The sequence below is a fragment of the Crotalus tigris genome, unplaced genomic scaffold (genome assembly GCF_016545835.1).
Source record: "Crotalus tigris isolate CLP2741 ecotype Arizona unplaced genomic scaffold, ASM1654583v1 scf7180000018670.1062102, whole genome shotgun sequence".
In the NCBI taxonomy this organism is placed as follows: domain Eukaryota; kingdom Metazoa; phylum Chordata; class Lepidosauria; order Squamata; family Viperidae; genus Crotalus; species Crotalus tigris.
This window is the reverse complement of record NW_024097136.1, coordinates 264885-282118: the sequence shown is the minus strand read 5'-3', so window position 1 is coordinate 282118 and position 17234 is coordinate 264885. Positions and strand designations below refer to the sequence as shown.

The 17234-nt window shown below is 41.0% G+C and overlaps 1 protein-coding gene across 2 annotated transcripts in view; it reads right to left on the bottom strand.

The window, feature by feature from the left end:
- The window catches only part of SLC38A1 (solute carrier family 38 member 1), a 196640-nt gene that overhangs the window by 136313 nt on the left and 43093 nt on the right, over positions 1-17234 (bottom strand). Inside the window, exon 2 of one of the 2 annotated variants that reach the window (XM_039355308.1) lies at positions 5176-5367. In XM_039355308.1, coding sequence (XP_039211242.1) covers positions 5176-5294 — 119 coding nt within the window. In that variant the 5' untranslated portion in view covers positions 5295-5367. Of the gene's footprint in view, positions 1-5175; positions 5368-17234 lie in introns of those variants that run through there. The other variant, XM_039355309.1, reaches the window with a different exon arrangement.

The following is a 17234-nucleotide window of genomic DNA, read 5'->3' as shown; positions in this document are numbered from 1 at the left end:
AGCAAATGGGGAAAGGACTCCACTCACCCCCAAAATTTACCAGGAAAACACGGAATACGGAGGAGGCATGGGAGAAAACCCGAATAACCAAAGACCTACATACAAACACCCGCGAAAACCTCAGAAAACAAATTCAAAACAAATATAACCCCCCCAAACACATCTTAGATCTGACCAACCACTGCCTATCCAACACCTACTTCATCTATAATGGACAAAAATACAAACAAACAGAAGGAGCACCCATGGGATCACCCCTCTCACCTGTAATTGCCAACCTCTACATGGAACACTTTGAAACCCAAGCTCTAGAAAAATCGGATCACAAACCCAAACTCTGGCTCAGATAAGTAGACGACACCTTCATAATCTGGCCACATGGGAAAGAAAAACTGGACAACTTCCTCACACACCTCAACAGCCTACACCCCAAAATACAGTTCACCATGGAAACAGAAGCTAACAACCAACTTCCCTTCCTGGATGTCTTAGTCTACAAGAAATCCAATGGCTACCTAGGACACACCATCTACCAGAAGAAAACACACACAAACCGCTATCTGCACGCTCTCTCACACCACCACCCAGCACAGATCAACTCTGTAGCCAAGACACTCATCTCCAGAACAAAACACTTAGCTGACGAACAACACCTAAAACCCGAACTACACACTCTCACCAATGTACTAACATCCAATGGATTCCATAGAAATAAGATTACAAACCTAATCCAAAAAGAAAACCCCACTAAAATCCAAGACAAAGAACAAGAAAACGGCAAAGCCCTCCTCCCATACATAAAAGGCACCACAGACAGAATCAGTAATATCCTCCATAAACACAACATCAAAACAGCATTCTGCACAAACAGAAAAATATCCACCATCCTTAGAAACCCCAAAGATAAAATTGAACTAGAAAATCAAGGAGTATACGAAATCCCATGCACCACTTGTCCCACCACATACATCGGACAAACCAACAGAAGAATAAGTGCACGCATTGAAGAACATAAGAACTCAGTCAAAAAAGAGGAACCAACATCGTCCCTGGTCCAACACCTTAAAGCCACAGGACACGAAATTGACTTTAAAAATACCAGAACCATTGCCAAAAGTGAACATTTTAATAACAGAATAATCAGAGAAGCCATCGAGATAGAAAAACGCCCACACAGCATGAACAAGCGAGATGATACCTCCCGCCTACCAGCCATTTGGAAACCCGCTCTTATTGACAAACGACTCCCTAACACAAAAAATGATACCAGACCACACTCACAAAAACCACACAGGATGTCACCACCACACATCCACGCAAAAAACAAACCCAAAGCCACACCGATGACGAGGCACGACCACAAACCAGAAGCCAGACCACAGCTGCATCATTAGCCACTTTAAACCCCTCCAATCCATACATGAAGCAAACTGACACCCCCCATGAAGAGGAGGCACGACCACGAACGTGAAGCCAAAAAATAGCAAGGCAGCCCAAAATCTTAAACCCCTCTGCAACTCAGACTAACCTGAGCACAACCAAACAGAACACTCCCCAGCCAATCAGAGCACAGCCAAGCCCCTAACCATTCAGAACACACCTCCACCCAATCAGAACACAGCCAAGCTCCCACCCAATCAGTTCATACCCCCACTGGCAGTTAAAAGGAAGAAACAGCTAAGACCACACATTGCTGCTCAAACCACGAAGCTGAAAACACCAGCCTGAAGATGACGAATGGGACTTCGTCGAAACGTCGCCAAGACACTTCCAATTTTACGCGGGAGAAAACCCGAACAACCAAAGACATACATACATACATATATATATATATATATATATATATATATATATATATATATATACACACACACACACACACACATACATACACACACACACATACACACACACATACATTGTATATGTATACTGCATGTGTGTGTGTATAAAAACATGGTAAAGGGTAAAAGGGTAAAGTGCATCAGACTGGTTAGAACTGGCAAACACCTTACTTTTCTACCTCAACTTGACTACAATAATACAATAATACATTCTACATGGGGAGAGGAAATATCAGAGGGTTCTGATGGTGGAAAACAAGGCAAAGGCTGCTAACAGTTCAGCACATCTGAGCACCTTAAGATCACATTGAACAACATACATTTGTTGTCACTGTTTTCTAAGCAGAAGACACAATACAATACAATACAATACAATACAATACAATACAATAACACAGTTGGAAGGGACTTTGGAAATAGGTCTTCTAGTCCAGGGCTTTTCAATCTTTTCACCCATTGTACCGCTTTTAGGATATGGCAACATCCGAGTACCACCAGTCACTTAGCAAGGTGTCAAAAACTTGATGACCCCCCCCCAAAAGGAAAAAAGTGATAAAGTACAGGTAGTCCTCGACTTACAACAGTTTGCTTAGTGACTCTTCGAAGTTACAATGGCACTGAAAAAACTGCCCCCCAAGCCACAGCCGAACAAGACACCTGCCTGCCCGCCCGGCCGTGCTCTTCCTCCTGTCTGAGGTTTTCATTGTTGTGAGCATTTCTGTTGAGGATTGGCAGCAGGGGTGGGGTGGGGGGGGGTGTTTGGTTTTTATTCCCCCCATCTGCTGGGTGGTCGCAGCAGGTTTTGGTCACTTCACATGACCCTGGGACACTGTGACAGTCATAAATATGAATCAGTTGCCAAGCATCTGAATGTAAATCACAAGACCCTGGAGAGGCTGCAACATTCCAGCTGATCGGCACTTCTTCTGGGCTCCAGCTGGAGCCTGGTGCTAATCCTGGCACTTCCATTGAGCCCTGACAGCCCCGAAGAAGCGCTGATCAGCTGGAAAGCGGCACTGATCCTGGCGCTTCCGCTGAGCCCTGACAGCCCTGCAGCTCCAGCCATCTCTCACTCAGGCTTGTGCGGTGCTGCCACCAGTTCAGCTCATTCCCCTTCCTCACTACCACTTTTCTAGGATGGTCGCGTACCACCTTTCAGGTGCCAATGTACCACAGGTGGTACCCGTATCACTGGTTGAAAAGCCCTGTGCTAGTCCAATCCCCTGCTCAGGCAGGAAACCCTAAACCATTGTCTGAAATGGTATAGGTCAGGGGTAGGCAACCTTGGCTCTTTTATGACTCATATGCTGACTCAGGAATTCTGGGAGTTGAAGTCCATGAGTCATAAAAGAGCCGAGGTTGCCTACCCCTGGTATAGGTTCTCCTGCTTGAGCAGGGGGCTGGACTAGAAGACCTCCAAGGTCCATTCTAGCTCTATTTTATTTCTGCCCGAAATGCTGGAAAAATATTATCAATTTATTATGAATGGACCAATTGGCAAAAGGCAGCTTTCTATGATGTGCATAATTAAATAAAACTCACTTTTAATTGGCTATGTCACTGTAAGTTTGACTGGCTTACAGTAAACACCGTGGCCTCAGTCAACCTAATCAAATGAACACTAAAAGTAATGGGGCTTAAATGAATCAAATTGATCTTAATAGAAGAATTGTTTCAGAATTCAATGAGTTTGCTCTTTAATCAGTGTTTACAATTGGCCAGTAAAACTGCAATGTTGTACACATTTACAGAGAAACATATTCCCTATATACACATATAGTTTACACAGGAGAGCAAACTCAAACTACAGCTAGCAATGTATCGGGAGTGGGGGCCAAAATGTATGAAAAGACAGTATAAAATAATAAAAATATTGGCCAGGATATAAAGAGAGTAAACCCAATTCCATTCATGCAACAGGACTCTTCTACTTTTTTAACTACAGTATCAAACTCTCCTTGATATTTTTGGAATGCAGGGGCACCATAGAAAAGAGCAGGAAGGAAACAAGCATCACTGGACAAGATTTGGAAGTGGACTATTCTGGGGGAGTTGTGTGTGCAAAAGAAAGTACTTTGCTGCTTGCATGAAAATAATAATACTTTGTTTCTCTGATTCATTTTAAAGCCACATTAAAATTTCTTCTCCAGTATGTTATACATTTTAAGGCTTTTACTACAAAGTTTATCAATAAAGTTGTTTATCTCAAACACAATAAATAGCAGCAGACTTTGGAGGGCTATTTCATTTCACTGCAGAATGCATATTAAATATACATTATGCTTAAGACAACCTAAAGTAGCACAACTCTTCCTGCTGATACCCTTATTTTCAATATACTGCAAGATTTGTCCCAAATCTTCAAGCATGCTATCCTTTCATGTATTCCAAATATATAGTTCTAGAAATATTGTCATCATGTGGTCTTTTCTCTTAGGTTTATGGGGTTTACATTACTTTTGAAAAAAATATAGTGCAATACAATGTAAAAAGCAGATAAACCAAATCTGGAGTTGATCAACCATGGAAAGTGCCAAATATATTGATTAGTGTTTCTCAACCTTGGCAGCTTAAAGATACGTAGACTTCAAGACCCAGAATTTCTCAGACAGTGTGGGGAAGCCCCAATTCAGTCTGGGAGCCCCAAGCTGAACTCCACACATTTTCAAGTTACTAAGGTTGGGAAACACTGGTTTCATCTATCTTCTACATAAATAAAAATGTAAATGTTCGTTTGTTCAAAATCTTAAATCTCTGAAAGTTCTTCACCAATTGCTTTGAAATTTTGACACAACGTTGCAATCGAATACACACATGTTTTTATATACTTATAGTATATAGATGTCACACCTGTGACAGGTAAAAACATGCTTTTTTAAAAAAACAGCACCATCTGTTGGATGTAAAAGCAACACACGCTACGATTTCAGACAATCTCTATATCTGCACAGACAATGGAACAACAAAAAATATTGTATACCCACAAGCATTGTGAAATTAAACATATTACAAATGCGCACTTTCTCTTTTCTTTCTTTTCCATTTAACCAGACTGAGCCATAGCAACGCTAGTATTTTAATATGATATTATATAATATCTTGATATTTATTATATTCTGTACATTTATATTAAGTTTGAATTTTTTCCTTGGTTTTAACATGAACACCTATAAAGGATTGGTCATAATGTTCAAACTGCCTTTTTGAACAGGATGTGACTCAGCAATAAATCATTCATCAATTGAATTTCAAGTTGAGTTATTTTTTTAAAAAAACCAGTTTTTAACAAATGTTTTAAATGGCCAGTTTAGGGTAACAGAAAACTACTCACCTATTCATTTGTCCATTTTCTACTTCTGTAAAATCATTAGAATCATTGCTAATGTTGTCATCTTCATGAAGCTTCATATTTTGCATCTCAGTTAATTCTAGTGTTATTTTGAAAGGCATCTTGATTTAGAGAACTTATCCTGGAGTTTGAACTTTGGAGCTAAGTGAGCAGCCACACAATGAGTTTGACAACCTGAAAAAAAAGGAGTCATTAAAAAAAGCAAAACCACTGGTAAGAAGATCAGCAATTATCTCCCAAAGCATTATGCAATATTTTTCAATTGAGACAATTATTGTCTGAATTGACACTCATTTAACTCTGCTTTCAGTAAATACCTCAATCTGAGAACTTTGACAACAGCTTGAGATATACCAATAGGTTGACTTTTCCCTTCATGTTTAGATGAAAGAGGAAAACAGAGTAAAGGAAAGAGGCATTTAAAATGTTTAGGTAATTTACAGAATCTAATAAATAAGAATCCTAAAATATTATCCAAAGTGTTATGGAAATATATCACAGGCAACACTTCCAGAAAAGTGTTGTTTTAGAAAAAAACAACTCTGATTGTAACAACCAACTAGTATATGGTATTTCTGAATTAAGTCTCCTATGTGTCATTTGAAAATGGCAATTTTCTTACTTTCTGTATAACTATACTCATTGCTTAATAATAGGTGTTAAGTTGCAATCCTGAGTACATTTTACAGATGGTCCTCATTAGCAGCCACTTGTTCAGCAATCATCTGAAGTTATAACAGTGCTGAAAAATATTTGTATAGTTCATTTATGATCTTTGCAGCATTCCAGTTGTATGATCGCCAATATAGTCACTACTACACCTTGTTCTGTGCCTGATCTGCATTTTTTCTCCAGCCCTCCCCCACAAAGCAGATATATTGGACAGATAGAGATGGCAAAGGATTAAGCTGTTTGCTCCTCTATACATCAAAAGCAATGCAATCACATCAGAAGCCCAGAGCTTACAGTACTCTCTTGAAAACTCTTCCTCTCCAATCTCTCTGCTTTGTGGGATAGAGGAAAGGAGGAAAGCAAAGGTGAGTTATGTAGAAAATCTTTCCTTTACCTGATCTCTCCTACTGCCAATGCATTCACATTGCTTAACTCTCTTGAAATTCCTCTTCAATATCTCTGCTTTGCAAAGGAGAGGGTCATACAAAAGAGACCTACATAAATCACTTGTTTTTTCTCTCAACCCCTCTCACAGAGTGGAGTTTGCAGAGAAGAGGATTTCAAGACAGTAAGCTGTTTGTGTAGCACACCCATGCATTGCTTTCGATGTGAACAAGATAGTAAGCAGGCACTCAACCATTCCAAAGGGAAAGGGATGTTAGGAAGCAAATCCAAGCAATAATTAATCCAAGCAATTGGTTAATCCAAGCAACACTGAATTCACATATTGCATTAAGCAATGGATTGTTTTTTTTTATTAAAAAGTTTTATTAATAATTACATAATAAACCCAGTAACCCTCCCTACCCCCCCACCCCCCCACTTCCCGGAACCAAATACAGGGTATATCAAACATATTAAACATAATCTAATTAAGTTAACAAATATATTAATCATAAGCTAAACAAGTTTAACAATTTATACAACAATTATTATCATACTTAACCCTTAACTCCCTTTAAACCTTATTATTAATAATACTTATTTTTTAATCATAAAATAAGTGGAACTTTTCAGTTCCTTATTTAACCTGAATATAATCTATCCATCTTCTCCATACCATAATATATCTTTCTTGTGTATGATCCTTTAAATAAGCAGAAATTTTAGCCATTTCTGCTAAATTGGAAACCTTAAAAGTCCATTTTTCTAATGTAGGCAACAAATCTTTCTTCCAATATTGACCTAACAATAACCTTGCCACTGTAATTAAATTCAACATTAAAATAGTTTCTTTAACATCAAAATCCTCAAAAATCCCTAATGGAAATAGTTGAGGAGTAAACTTTATCTTCCTTTTAAAAATATTTTGAATGTTCCACCAAATCATAATCCAAAAAGCCTTAATATTTTTACAAGTCCACCAAATATGAAAATAAGTTGCATCAGAACTACCACATCTCCAACATTTGGGCTGTAAATTAGGATACATACAAGATAACTTTTTAGGATCCAAATGCCACCTATAAAACATTTTATAAAAATTTTCTCTTAAATTTTGAGCCTGTATAAATTTAACATTTCTAATCTAAATTGTCTCCCATAAATCCAATGGGATTGGTTCCTGAATATTCTGAGCCCATTTCACCATACAATCTTTAACCAATTCCGTTTCCGAATCCAATTCTATTAAGATATTATAAATTCTTTTTATATGAGCCTTGTTCTGATCTTTAATCTGTATTATCAGATTTTCATCTCCTAATGTTATCCCCACTCTCTTGTCTAAATTCCACCTGTCCACTATTTGTAAATATTGAAACTGTTGTGTCCTGAGCCTGCAAAGGCAAGCTCGGGACGTTGCAATGGTCCTGGGCAGTTGCAAGCTGCACGGGACCAGACTGAGTGGCGCCGGCTTTGCACGCATGCGCGAGGTGCGGAGCGCACCTAAATGTTACCTTTTTGCCCGGGGATGCTATTAAAGGAGTCAGAGAGGCCTGTGAGCCTCAGAGCTGTGACGGAGAGAGAACTACTTCAAATAAAGGGCTGTTGGAATTACAGAATGTGCTGTATTCATTCGCCGTTGACTCGAGGACTCAACACTGGTGACGAAGGTGGGATGGCTTACAAAAAACAAAAAGAAGAATTGTAAGCTTACCCAAGAGTCCTGAAGAGAGGAAGACGGCGTTAAACTCAGCATCTGGCCTGCCAGTACAGCATCACTGGAGGTAAGCTGGCTGATAGACCCCTTCCTAACAGAGAAGCAAGAATGGCGAAGATAGGGAGACTGTCTGAATTCGATGTCACGCACCCAGAAAGATGGGAGTCTTATGTTGCCAGGGTAGAAAATTACCTTAGAGTAAATCAAGTAAGAGAAGATGGCTTGAAGGCCGCTACTTTGCTGTGTGTCTATGGTCAAGATGCATTTGAAATTGCTGAAAATTTGGCAGCCCCTGCTCCTCTTGAATCTGTCACTTATACAGATTTAAAAAAATTATTGAAGGAACATTTTCAGCCCAAGTTGTCTGTTATTGCATGGAGACATACTTTTGAACAGAGGGACCAAAGAGCTGGTGAATCAGCTAAAGAATACATTACAGCCTTAAGAAAAGCAGCTAAGCCTTGTGATTTTAAAGACTTAGAAGAAAGGTTGAGAGACCGATTTGTATGTGGGCTTAGGAACAGAGACTTGCAACAGAGACTCTTTGCAAAGGAGGACATTTCATTCCAAGATGCCTTGAGAGAGGTCACTGCAGAAGAGGCAGCAGGTGGGGCAGTCAAGAACATGAGGCCTATCAGGAACAACCCAGAAGCTGTCTCCGTGCACCATGAGGGAGTCCAGGAGAGCTCGGAAGAAGATCCTGAAGATGAAGTGGATCATCTTTACTCAGCCAAAGAAAGAAAACAGAGGGAAGGCAAAGAAAAGTCTTCAACTGTACCCAAGTGCTTCGGGTGTGGAGGTCACCACAAGAGGACCGACTGCAGGTTCCGTTCTGCAATCTGTAGAGCATGTGGAAAGCAAGGCCACATAGCAGCTGTGTGTCTGGGCCGTCAGAAGGTACAACCCCGAGAAGAATTGCGCCTGAAAGGTACCAGGATCCCCAGCCAAAATAGGGTGGGTTTCTGTGCATCACGTAGAAGCATTTATAGGACAGGCACACACAAGCCACTTAAAAAGAAACTGTCACTTAAGGTGAAGTTGCAAGGAGTTCCATTGGTTATGGAACTGGACACTGGGTCTGCACTTTCAATTATTTCCATTCACACTTTCAGAAAGATTTGCTCTAGCAGTGGGTTCCAGGCCAAGCTTAGGCCATCCAATATAGTCTTAACGGACTTCCAAAATTCCAAGGTGTGTGTTAAGGGGGAGGCCACCCTTAATGTACAATACAAGGATTTTGAAGGTCTATTAGATGTATTGGTAGTTGGGGGTGAACGCACGAGTCTCATTGGACTCGATTGGTTTGAGGCCTTGGGAATACAAGTTACAGGGCTTCACAATTTGCAAACATTAGGTCTACAGGAAGTCTGCAAAGAATTTGCAGATGTCTTCAGCCCCCAGCTGGGAGCATACAAAGCCCCCCCCCGTTTCCTTGAAACTGGACCCCACTGTCACTCCTATCAGAGTAAAAGCAAGGAGAGTACCCTTTGCTTTGAAAGGGAAAATTGATGCTGAACTGGACAAATTGATTTTGCAAGGTGTCTTAGAACCTATTGACTCAAGTCCATGGGAAACTCCCATAGTCACGCCTCTCAAGGCTAATGGGGATATTCGCATCTGTGCAGATTACAAATGCACTCTAAATAATGCACTGCAACAGCATGCATATCCTGTACCTGTAGTCAGCCACATTTTGGCCTCCCTCAAAGGGGGGCGTGTTTTTGCAAAGCTGGATTTAGCACAGGCTTATCAACAGTTACCTGTTGATGAAGCTGCTGCTGAAGCACAAACTATTGTAACTCATAGGGGGGCATTCAAAGTCAAAAGATTACAATTTGGAATAAATATAGCTCCTGGAATTTTCCAAAGTGTAATGGAAAACACCCTGAGAGGTATACCAGAGGTTTGCCCCTATTTTGATGATGTCCTAATAGCAGGAAAATCCACTCAAAATTTAGCTGAGAGATTGAGGGCTGTTCTGCTGCGTTTCAGGAAAATAGGCCTCAAGCTTAAAAAAGACAAATGCAAAATTGGAGTGTCTTCTACAGATTTCCTGGGATTCAGAATAGATGCCAAGGGCATTCACCCTGCTGAGTCTAAATTAAAGGCTATCCTGCAGGCTCCTAGGCCTAAATCTAAAGCTGAATTGCAAGCTTTTCTGGGACTCTTGAACTTTTACAATGCATTCATACCTAACAAAGCTAATGTAGCTGAGCCACTTCATCGACTCTTAGACAAACAGGCAGTGTGGCAGTGGTCACAAGCACATGAAGAAAGCTTCAATGAGGTCAAGGCCTTACTTACATCAAATGATGTGCTTGCACATTTTAATGAAACTCTTCCTGTGTGCATCGCTTGTGATGCTTCCCCTTATGGGGTGGGAGCTGTACTCAGTCATTTAAGACCTGATGGAACTCAGGTTCCTGTTGCATATTACTCCAGAACCTTGTCTTCTGCTGAGTGAAACTACGCTCAGATAGATAGAGAAGCCTTGGCCATTGTTGCTGGAATTAAAAAATTCCATGATTTTCTATATGGCAGACACTTCACGGTCTACACTGACCATAAGCCTCTGTTGGGGTTGCTTACTACGAACAAACAAACTCCCCATATCATCTCCCCCAGAATGCTGAGATGGTCCATCTTTCTGTCAGCCTATGACTTTTCTTTGGTTCACAAACCTGGCAAGGAAATGGGACACGCTGATGGCCTTAGTAGATTGCCCTTACAAATGGTAGAGGCTGCCCCTGCCCCTGCCATCAACATTCTTTCCATTCATGCATTGCCTGAGTCACCCTTAATGTGGCTGCTGAATCAGCCACGGACCTCACACTCACTCATGTATTGTCCTGGGTTTTGTCTGGATGGCCAGAGAGTTGTCCAGGTACTGAGTTTCAGAGTTTCTGGCTTAAGAAGCATGAGTTATCCACTTTTCAAGGTTGTCTGTTGTGGGGCAGCAGAGTTGTTATTCCTACCTCAATGAGGCCTAGGGTCTTGGCTTCCCTTCATGAGGGCCATCCTGGCATTGTCAGGATGAAAGCGCTTGCGCACAGCCATTTATGGTGGCCAGGGTTAGACAGGGAGATAGAGGCTCAAGTGCACGGATGCCACTTTTGTCAGCACTCACGCCCAGAAATGCCTCAGGCTCCTGTACATAGAGGGGAGGAAACACAGTCACCTTGGTCTAGGGTGCACGTAGATTACGCTGGGCCCTTTCAGGGTCAATTCTTCTTGGTCCTTGTTGACAGCTATTCAAAGTGGCTTGAAGTTGTACCTGTCTCTTCCACCACTGCTGCCAAGACCATTCAAGTACTGAGAGGGATTTTTGCTGCACATGGGCTCCCAGATGTCCTGGTGTCTGACAATGGTCCTCAATTCACTTCTTTTGAGTTTCAAGCTTTCTTACAGGCCAACATGATTCATCATGCCACCTCTGCACCATTCCACCCTTCCACCAACGGTATGGCTGAACAGATGGTCCGCATCACCAAGGATGCTTTAAAGAAACTGACCTACGGGGACTGGCACCACAGGTTGGCAACCTTCTTCTTGCTTACTGCACCACACCTTCAACTTCCACTGGGAAGAGCCCAGCTGAACTCTGTTGGGGGCGCAAACTGATCACCAAACTTGACAGGTTGCACCCGGACAGACTGCCTCCTAAGGTCACCCAACCCAGGGCATCCTGGTGTCTGCAAGTGGGTGCACTTGTGGGTTCCTGCCGTAGTATACAAGGTTACTGATCCATTGTCATACGAGGTCTCTTTGGACGACGGTCGTGTCCTTCGATGGCATATCGATCAGCTGCGTACGAGACTGGACTTACCCTCTGCAACTCCTGGGCTTTCTCCAGGGGGGAGGAGGACCACTATGGGCAAAGGGAAGGGTGTTGGCAGCAACCGGAGCCAAACGGCCAAAGACGGCCTGTTCCAAGGTTCCGCAAGTGTTCCAAACAGGAATTCAAGGGAACAAGAAATCATACAGGCACCAGTGCCTACTCCAGCCAGGGAGTCAGCCAGGGGGCATACTCATCATTCACAACTACCATTCAGTACTCCAGTCAGGGAGAATAACCGGGAGCATCCTAATAACCCAAACATTGCAAGAGAACTGGCACACAAACAGGCAAGTTGGCCCAGTACTGCTACTGCTTCCAAAAGGAAGTCTTCACAGAGGGAGGTGATCAGAGAGGTAAATCCCAATTCTGGCACCTCCGGCATAGATTGGGGGGCAACTGAGTATTGGGGCACTGCAGAAACCCCAAACAATGAGTGAAGGGATGTGTTCCCTTGTTAGGTCCATTGTGGACTTGGAGGGCTTTACAGAAATGCCAAACATTGGCAGGCATACAGAGGGGCCCGAGAGCCTACAGTTAGGAAGGTCAACCAGGTTCATGGGGGAGCAAAGTCCTGGTCTGATGAGCCCGGTGGGCAAGCAAGCAAACCAGGCAACGGGACACAGTTCACGGGGACCACCAGGGTTTGAAAGAGGGGGCAACTCCACTTCATCCTTTGCACAAGAGGAAGTAGGGGGTTCTCAGAACCTAAGGAGGTTATAGAGAGTAAAAAGATCTCCCAAGTAACTTGAGGACTTTATAACCCTGCTGTCAAAGAAGGGAAAGTGAGAGGGTGCCTGCTGTTGTGGAAAATAGGAGTGTGAGCATTGGGTACTTAATTCCAAAACAATAGCCCAGTACCATTTGTGGTGTGGCTATTGCACAGCTGCAATAGATGTGCAGGTTTGGGGTTGGCACACCACGCTCATGTTGAGGTCGTGTATAACTACCTATATAGTTAATAAGTCTCATCCGGGAGGGAAGGGGTATTGTGTCCTGAGCCTGCAAAGGCAGGCTCGGGACGTTGCAATGGTCCCGGGCAGTTGCAAGCTGCCCAGGACCAGACTGAGTGGCGCCGGCTTCGGGCGCATGCGCGAGGCGCGGAGCTTGCCTAAATGTTACCTTTTTGCCCGGGGATGCTATTAAAGGAGTCAGAGAGGCCTGCGAGCCTCAGAGCTGTGACGGAGAGAGAACTACTTCAAATAAAGGGCTATTGGAATTACAGAATGTGCTGTATTCATTCACCGTTGACTCGAGGACTCAACAGAAACCATGATTGTAAAATATTCTCGTCTTAATACCTCCAAAGACTTTAATTGCCAATCATTACCTGACCATATAAGTAATTCTTTATATGAAATTTTTCCAAAATTCATCCCCTTCGAAATCATAATCCAAAAGGCCTTCATATTTTTACAAGTCCACCAAATATGAAAATAAGTTGCATCAGAACTACCACATCTCCAACATTTGGGCTGTAAATTAGGATACATACAAGATAACTTTTTAGGATCCAAATGCCACCTATAAAACATTTTATAAAAATTTTCTCTTAAATTTTGAGCCTGTATAAATTTAACATTTCTAATCCAAATTGTCCCCCATAAATCCAATGGGATTGGTTCCTGAATATTCTGAGCCCATTTTACCATACAATCTTTAACTAATTCTGTTTCCGAATTCAATTCTATTAAGATAATATAAATTCTTTTTATATGAGCCTTGTTCTGATCTTTAATCTTTATTATCAGATTTTCATCTCCTAATGTTATCCCCACTCTCTTGTCTAAATTCCACCTGTCCACTATTTGTAAATATTGAAACTGTTGTGTCCTGAGCCTGCAAAGGCAAGCTCGGGACGTTGCAATGGTCCTGGGCAGTTGCAAGCTGCCCAGGACCAGACTGAGTGACGCCGGCTTTGCGCGCATGCGCGAGGCGTGGAGCGTGCCTAAATATTACCTTTTTGCCCAGGGATGCTATTAAAGGAGTCAGAGAGGCCTGCGAGCCTCAGAGCTGTGACGGAGAGAGAACTACTTCAAATAAAGGGCTGTTGGAATTACAGAATGTGCTGTATTCATTCGCCGTTGATTCAGAATAGATGCCAAGGGCATTCACCCTGCTGAGTCTAAATTAAAGGCTATCCTGCAGGCTCCTAGGCCTAAATCTAAAGCTGAATTGCAAGAGACACTTCACGGTCTACACTGACCATAAGCCTCTGTTGGGGTTGCTTACTACGAACAAACAAACTCCTAATGTTATCCCCACCTTCTTGTCTAAAGTCCACCTGTCCACTATTTGTAAATATTGAAACCATGACTGTAAAATATTCTCTTGTCTTAATACCTCCAAAGACTTTAATTGCCAGTCATTATCTGACCATATAAGTAATTCTTTATACGAAATTTTTCCAAAATTCATCCCCTTCGATATCCCCTCTATTGCATGTCCAGGAATCCCCCAAATAGATATTTTATAATTTAACTTATAATAATACTTCTTCCAAACTCAAAGTAGGGCACTTCTTAAAATATGCGATTTAAAAGCCCGATCAACTTTCTTATTAAAAATTAAGTATACATGCCAACCATATAATAAATCCCACCCTTCGAGAGAAAGAATATTTTTGTTTGTTAAATTAAGCCAATCACTTATCAAAATTAATGCGGCTGCATCATAATATAATTTCAAATTAGGTGCTTTAAGCCCTCCTCTTTCACGAGCATCTTGCAAAATCTTAAACTTCACCCTTGGTTTCTTCCCAGACCATGTAAATTTATTATCCTTCTGCCACTCATCCAAATTAGCATCTTTTTTAAAGATAGGTATCATTTGAAACAAAAAGAGAAACTTTGGTAGAACATTCATTTTAACAGCTGATATTCTCCCCAACAACGACAATTGCAATTTTTCCCAATCATTTAAATCCTTTTGTACTTTTGTCCATAATACTCCATAATTATTCTTATATAATTTTCCATTAGAAGCAGTTATAAACACTCCCAAATATTTAACCTTCTTCACTATCTGAAAATCTGTAAGTCTAACTAAAGTTTCATTATCCTTCTCAGTCATATTCTTAGATAATATCTTAGTCTTATTGTTATTAACTTTAAAAGCAGAAACTTTTCTATATTGAGTTATAAGTTCCAATAGATAACTAACCGATTGAATCGGTTGTTGTAAAATTAAAACCAAATCATCTGCAAAAGCTCTCAATCTATAATCATTATTATTTATTTTTATTCCCTTAAGTAGTGTAGACTCTCGAATTTGAATTAACAAAATCTCCATTGTCAACACAAATAACAAGGGAGATAATGGACAACCTTGTCTTGTACCCTTTTTGATATTAAAAGTCTCTGTCAATCCCCCATTAATAATAATTTGAGCAGACTGCTGATGATATATAGCCTTGAGAGCATGTAAAAACTTATCTCCAAAATTCATTTTTTCAATTAATGAAAACAAAATTTTCCAATCTAATTGATCAAAAGCTTTTTCAGCATCCAAAAATATAAAAGCCGCAGGAATCTGATTATTCTTATCCAAATACTCAATTAAATTAATAATTTGTCTTGTATTATACTTCATATACCTTCCTGTTATAAATCCTGATTGATCACTATGAATTAAATCCTTCACAACCTGCATTAATCTATTTGCCAAAATTTTAGAAAAAATCTTATAATCTACATTTAAAAGAGATATAGGTCTATAATTTTTAGGTTCAGTAAGATCCTGATCCTCCTTAGGAATTAATGATATAAAAGCCCTCCGCCAAGGAGGAATCGAAGCTCCCAACAATATACCATTAAAAAGTTCTTTTAATGGCTCTATCATTTCTTGACCTAACATTTTATAATACTTGGCCGTTAATCCATCTGTGCCAGGAGCCTTTCCAATCTTTAAGTGTTTAATAGCAAAACCAATTTTCTCTGAAGTAATTGAACTATTCGTCACATTTTGTTGTTCAATAGAAAGTTTAGGAAAATGTACTGATTGTAAATACTTCTCTACATCTAAAGCCTGTATATTATTACTAGCATATAATTTTGTATAAAAATCTAAAAAACACTTTTTAATCAAATCTTGTTGATAAACTTCACTACCTTTATATTTTACTTTCTCTATAATTATAGACTTCTGTTTTTTTATGTAATTGATAAGCCAACCACCTCCCTGGCTTATTGGCATTACAAAAAGTATTATGTTTCATATAATGCAAATTAGTTGCAACCTGATCTGCCATTAACATATTAAATTGCTCCCTAAGCAAATTTATAGAAACCTTTAACTTGTTATCCATTGGATTTAAAACAAGACCCTTTTCTTTAGATTTAATCTCTTCTTCAATTTCTTTACATTTTTGAATCCATTTAGACCTAAAAGCATTATTAATATGAATCAAAACCCCCCTCATGTAAGCTTTACTGGCGTCCCACACCATAGACATTAACTCTCTTGAAATTCCTCTTCAATATCTCTGCTTTGCAAAGGAGAGGGTCATACAAAGGAGACCTACATAAATCACTTGTTTTTTCTCCCAACCCCTCTCACAGAGTGGAGTTTGGAGAGAAGAGGATTTCAAGACAGTAAGCTGTTTGTGTAGCACCCATGCATTGCTTTCGATGTGAACAAGATGGTAAGCAGGCACTCGACCATTCCAAAGGGAAAGGGATGTTAGGAAGCAAATCCAAGCAATAATTAATCCAAGCAATTGGTTAATCTAAGCAGCATTGAGCAACGGATTGTTAAACTATGCTTTGTTTGGGAGTGGTTGTTGTTGTGGGGAGAGACCAGGTGAAGCTGAAGAGGAGTTTGGAGTTTTATGTGATTCTTCTCCTCTGAGATAGAGGGAAAGAGAGAGAGAGTGAGAAAGTGGAGTTTTATAGCTTTCTTTCGCAGGGGGATATCCCGAGCGAAGGGAAGAGTGAGAGTGAGAAGAGGGAAAGTTTGCTGGGGTTTTAAATCTAGGTTTTAACTAGAAGGGAGGGGGGGAGATTTGGCATAGAGAGACCTGGGACCATGAGTGTCGACAGAAGAGAGGCTGGTTGCTACCATTTTGGAGACCAGTGGCCATCCGAATTTTGATCCTTATCACCTGTGCAAGCTGTAGACATTGTGGGGAGCTGCCCTCATGGGGCAAGTTGTTGCTGTGGAGCACTGACCATCTTCCCTCGTGCTTTCCGTTGCTGCCTGCAGTTGGAGGGCCTCCCCCCAGCGACCATCTGAACTTTGATCATTATCACCTGTGCAAGCTGTAGACATTGTGGGGAGTTGCCCTCATGGGGCGAGCTGTTGTCGCAGAGCGCTGACTATCTTCGCTCATGCTTTCTGTTGCTGCCTGGAGCTGGAGGGCCTTCCCCCCGTTTTCCAAGCGGCTGCTACAAGCCATTGACTATTATTGTCATTGCCAGGGGGCTGATAAACACT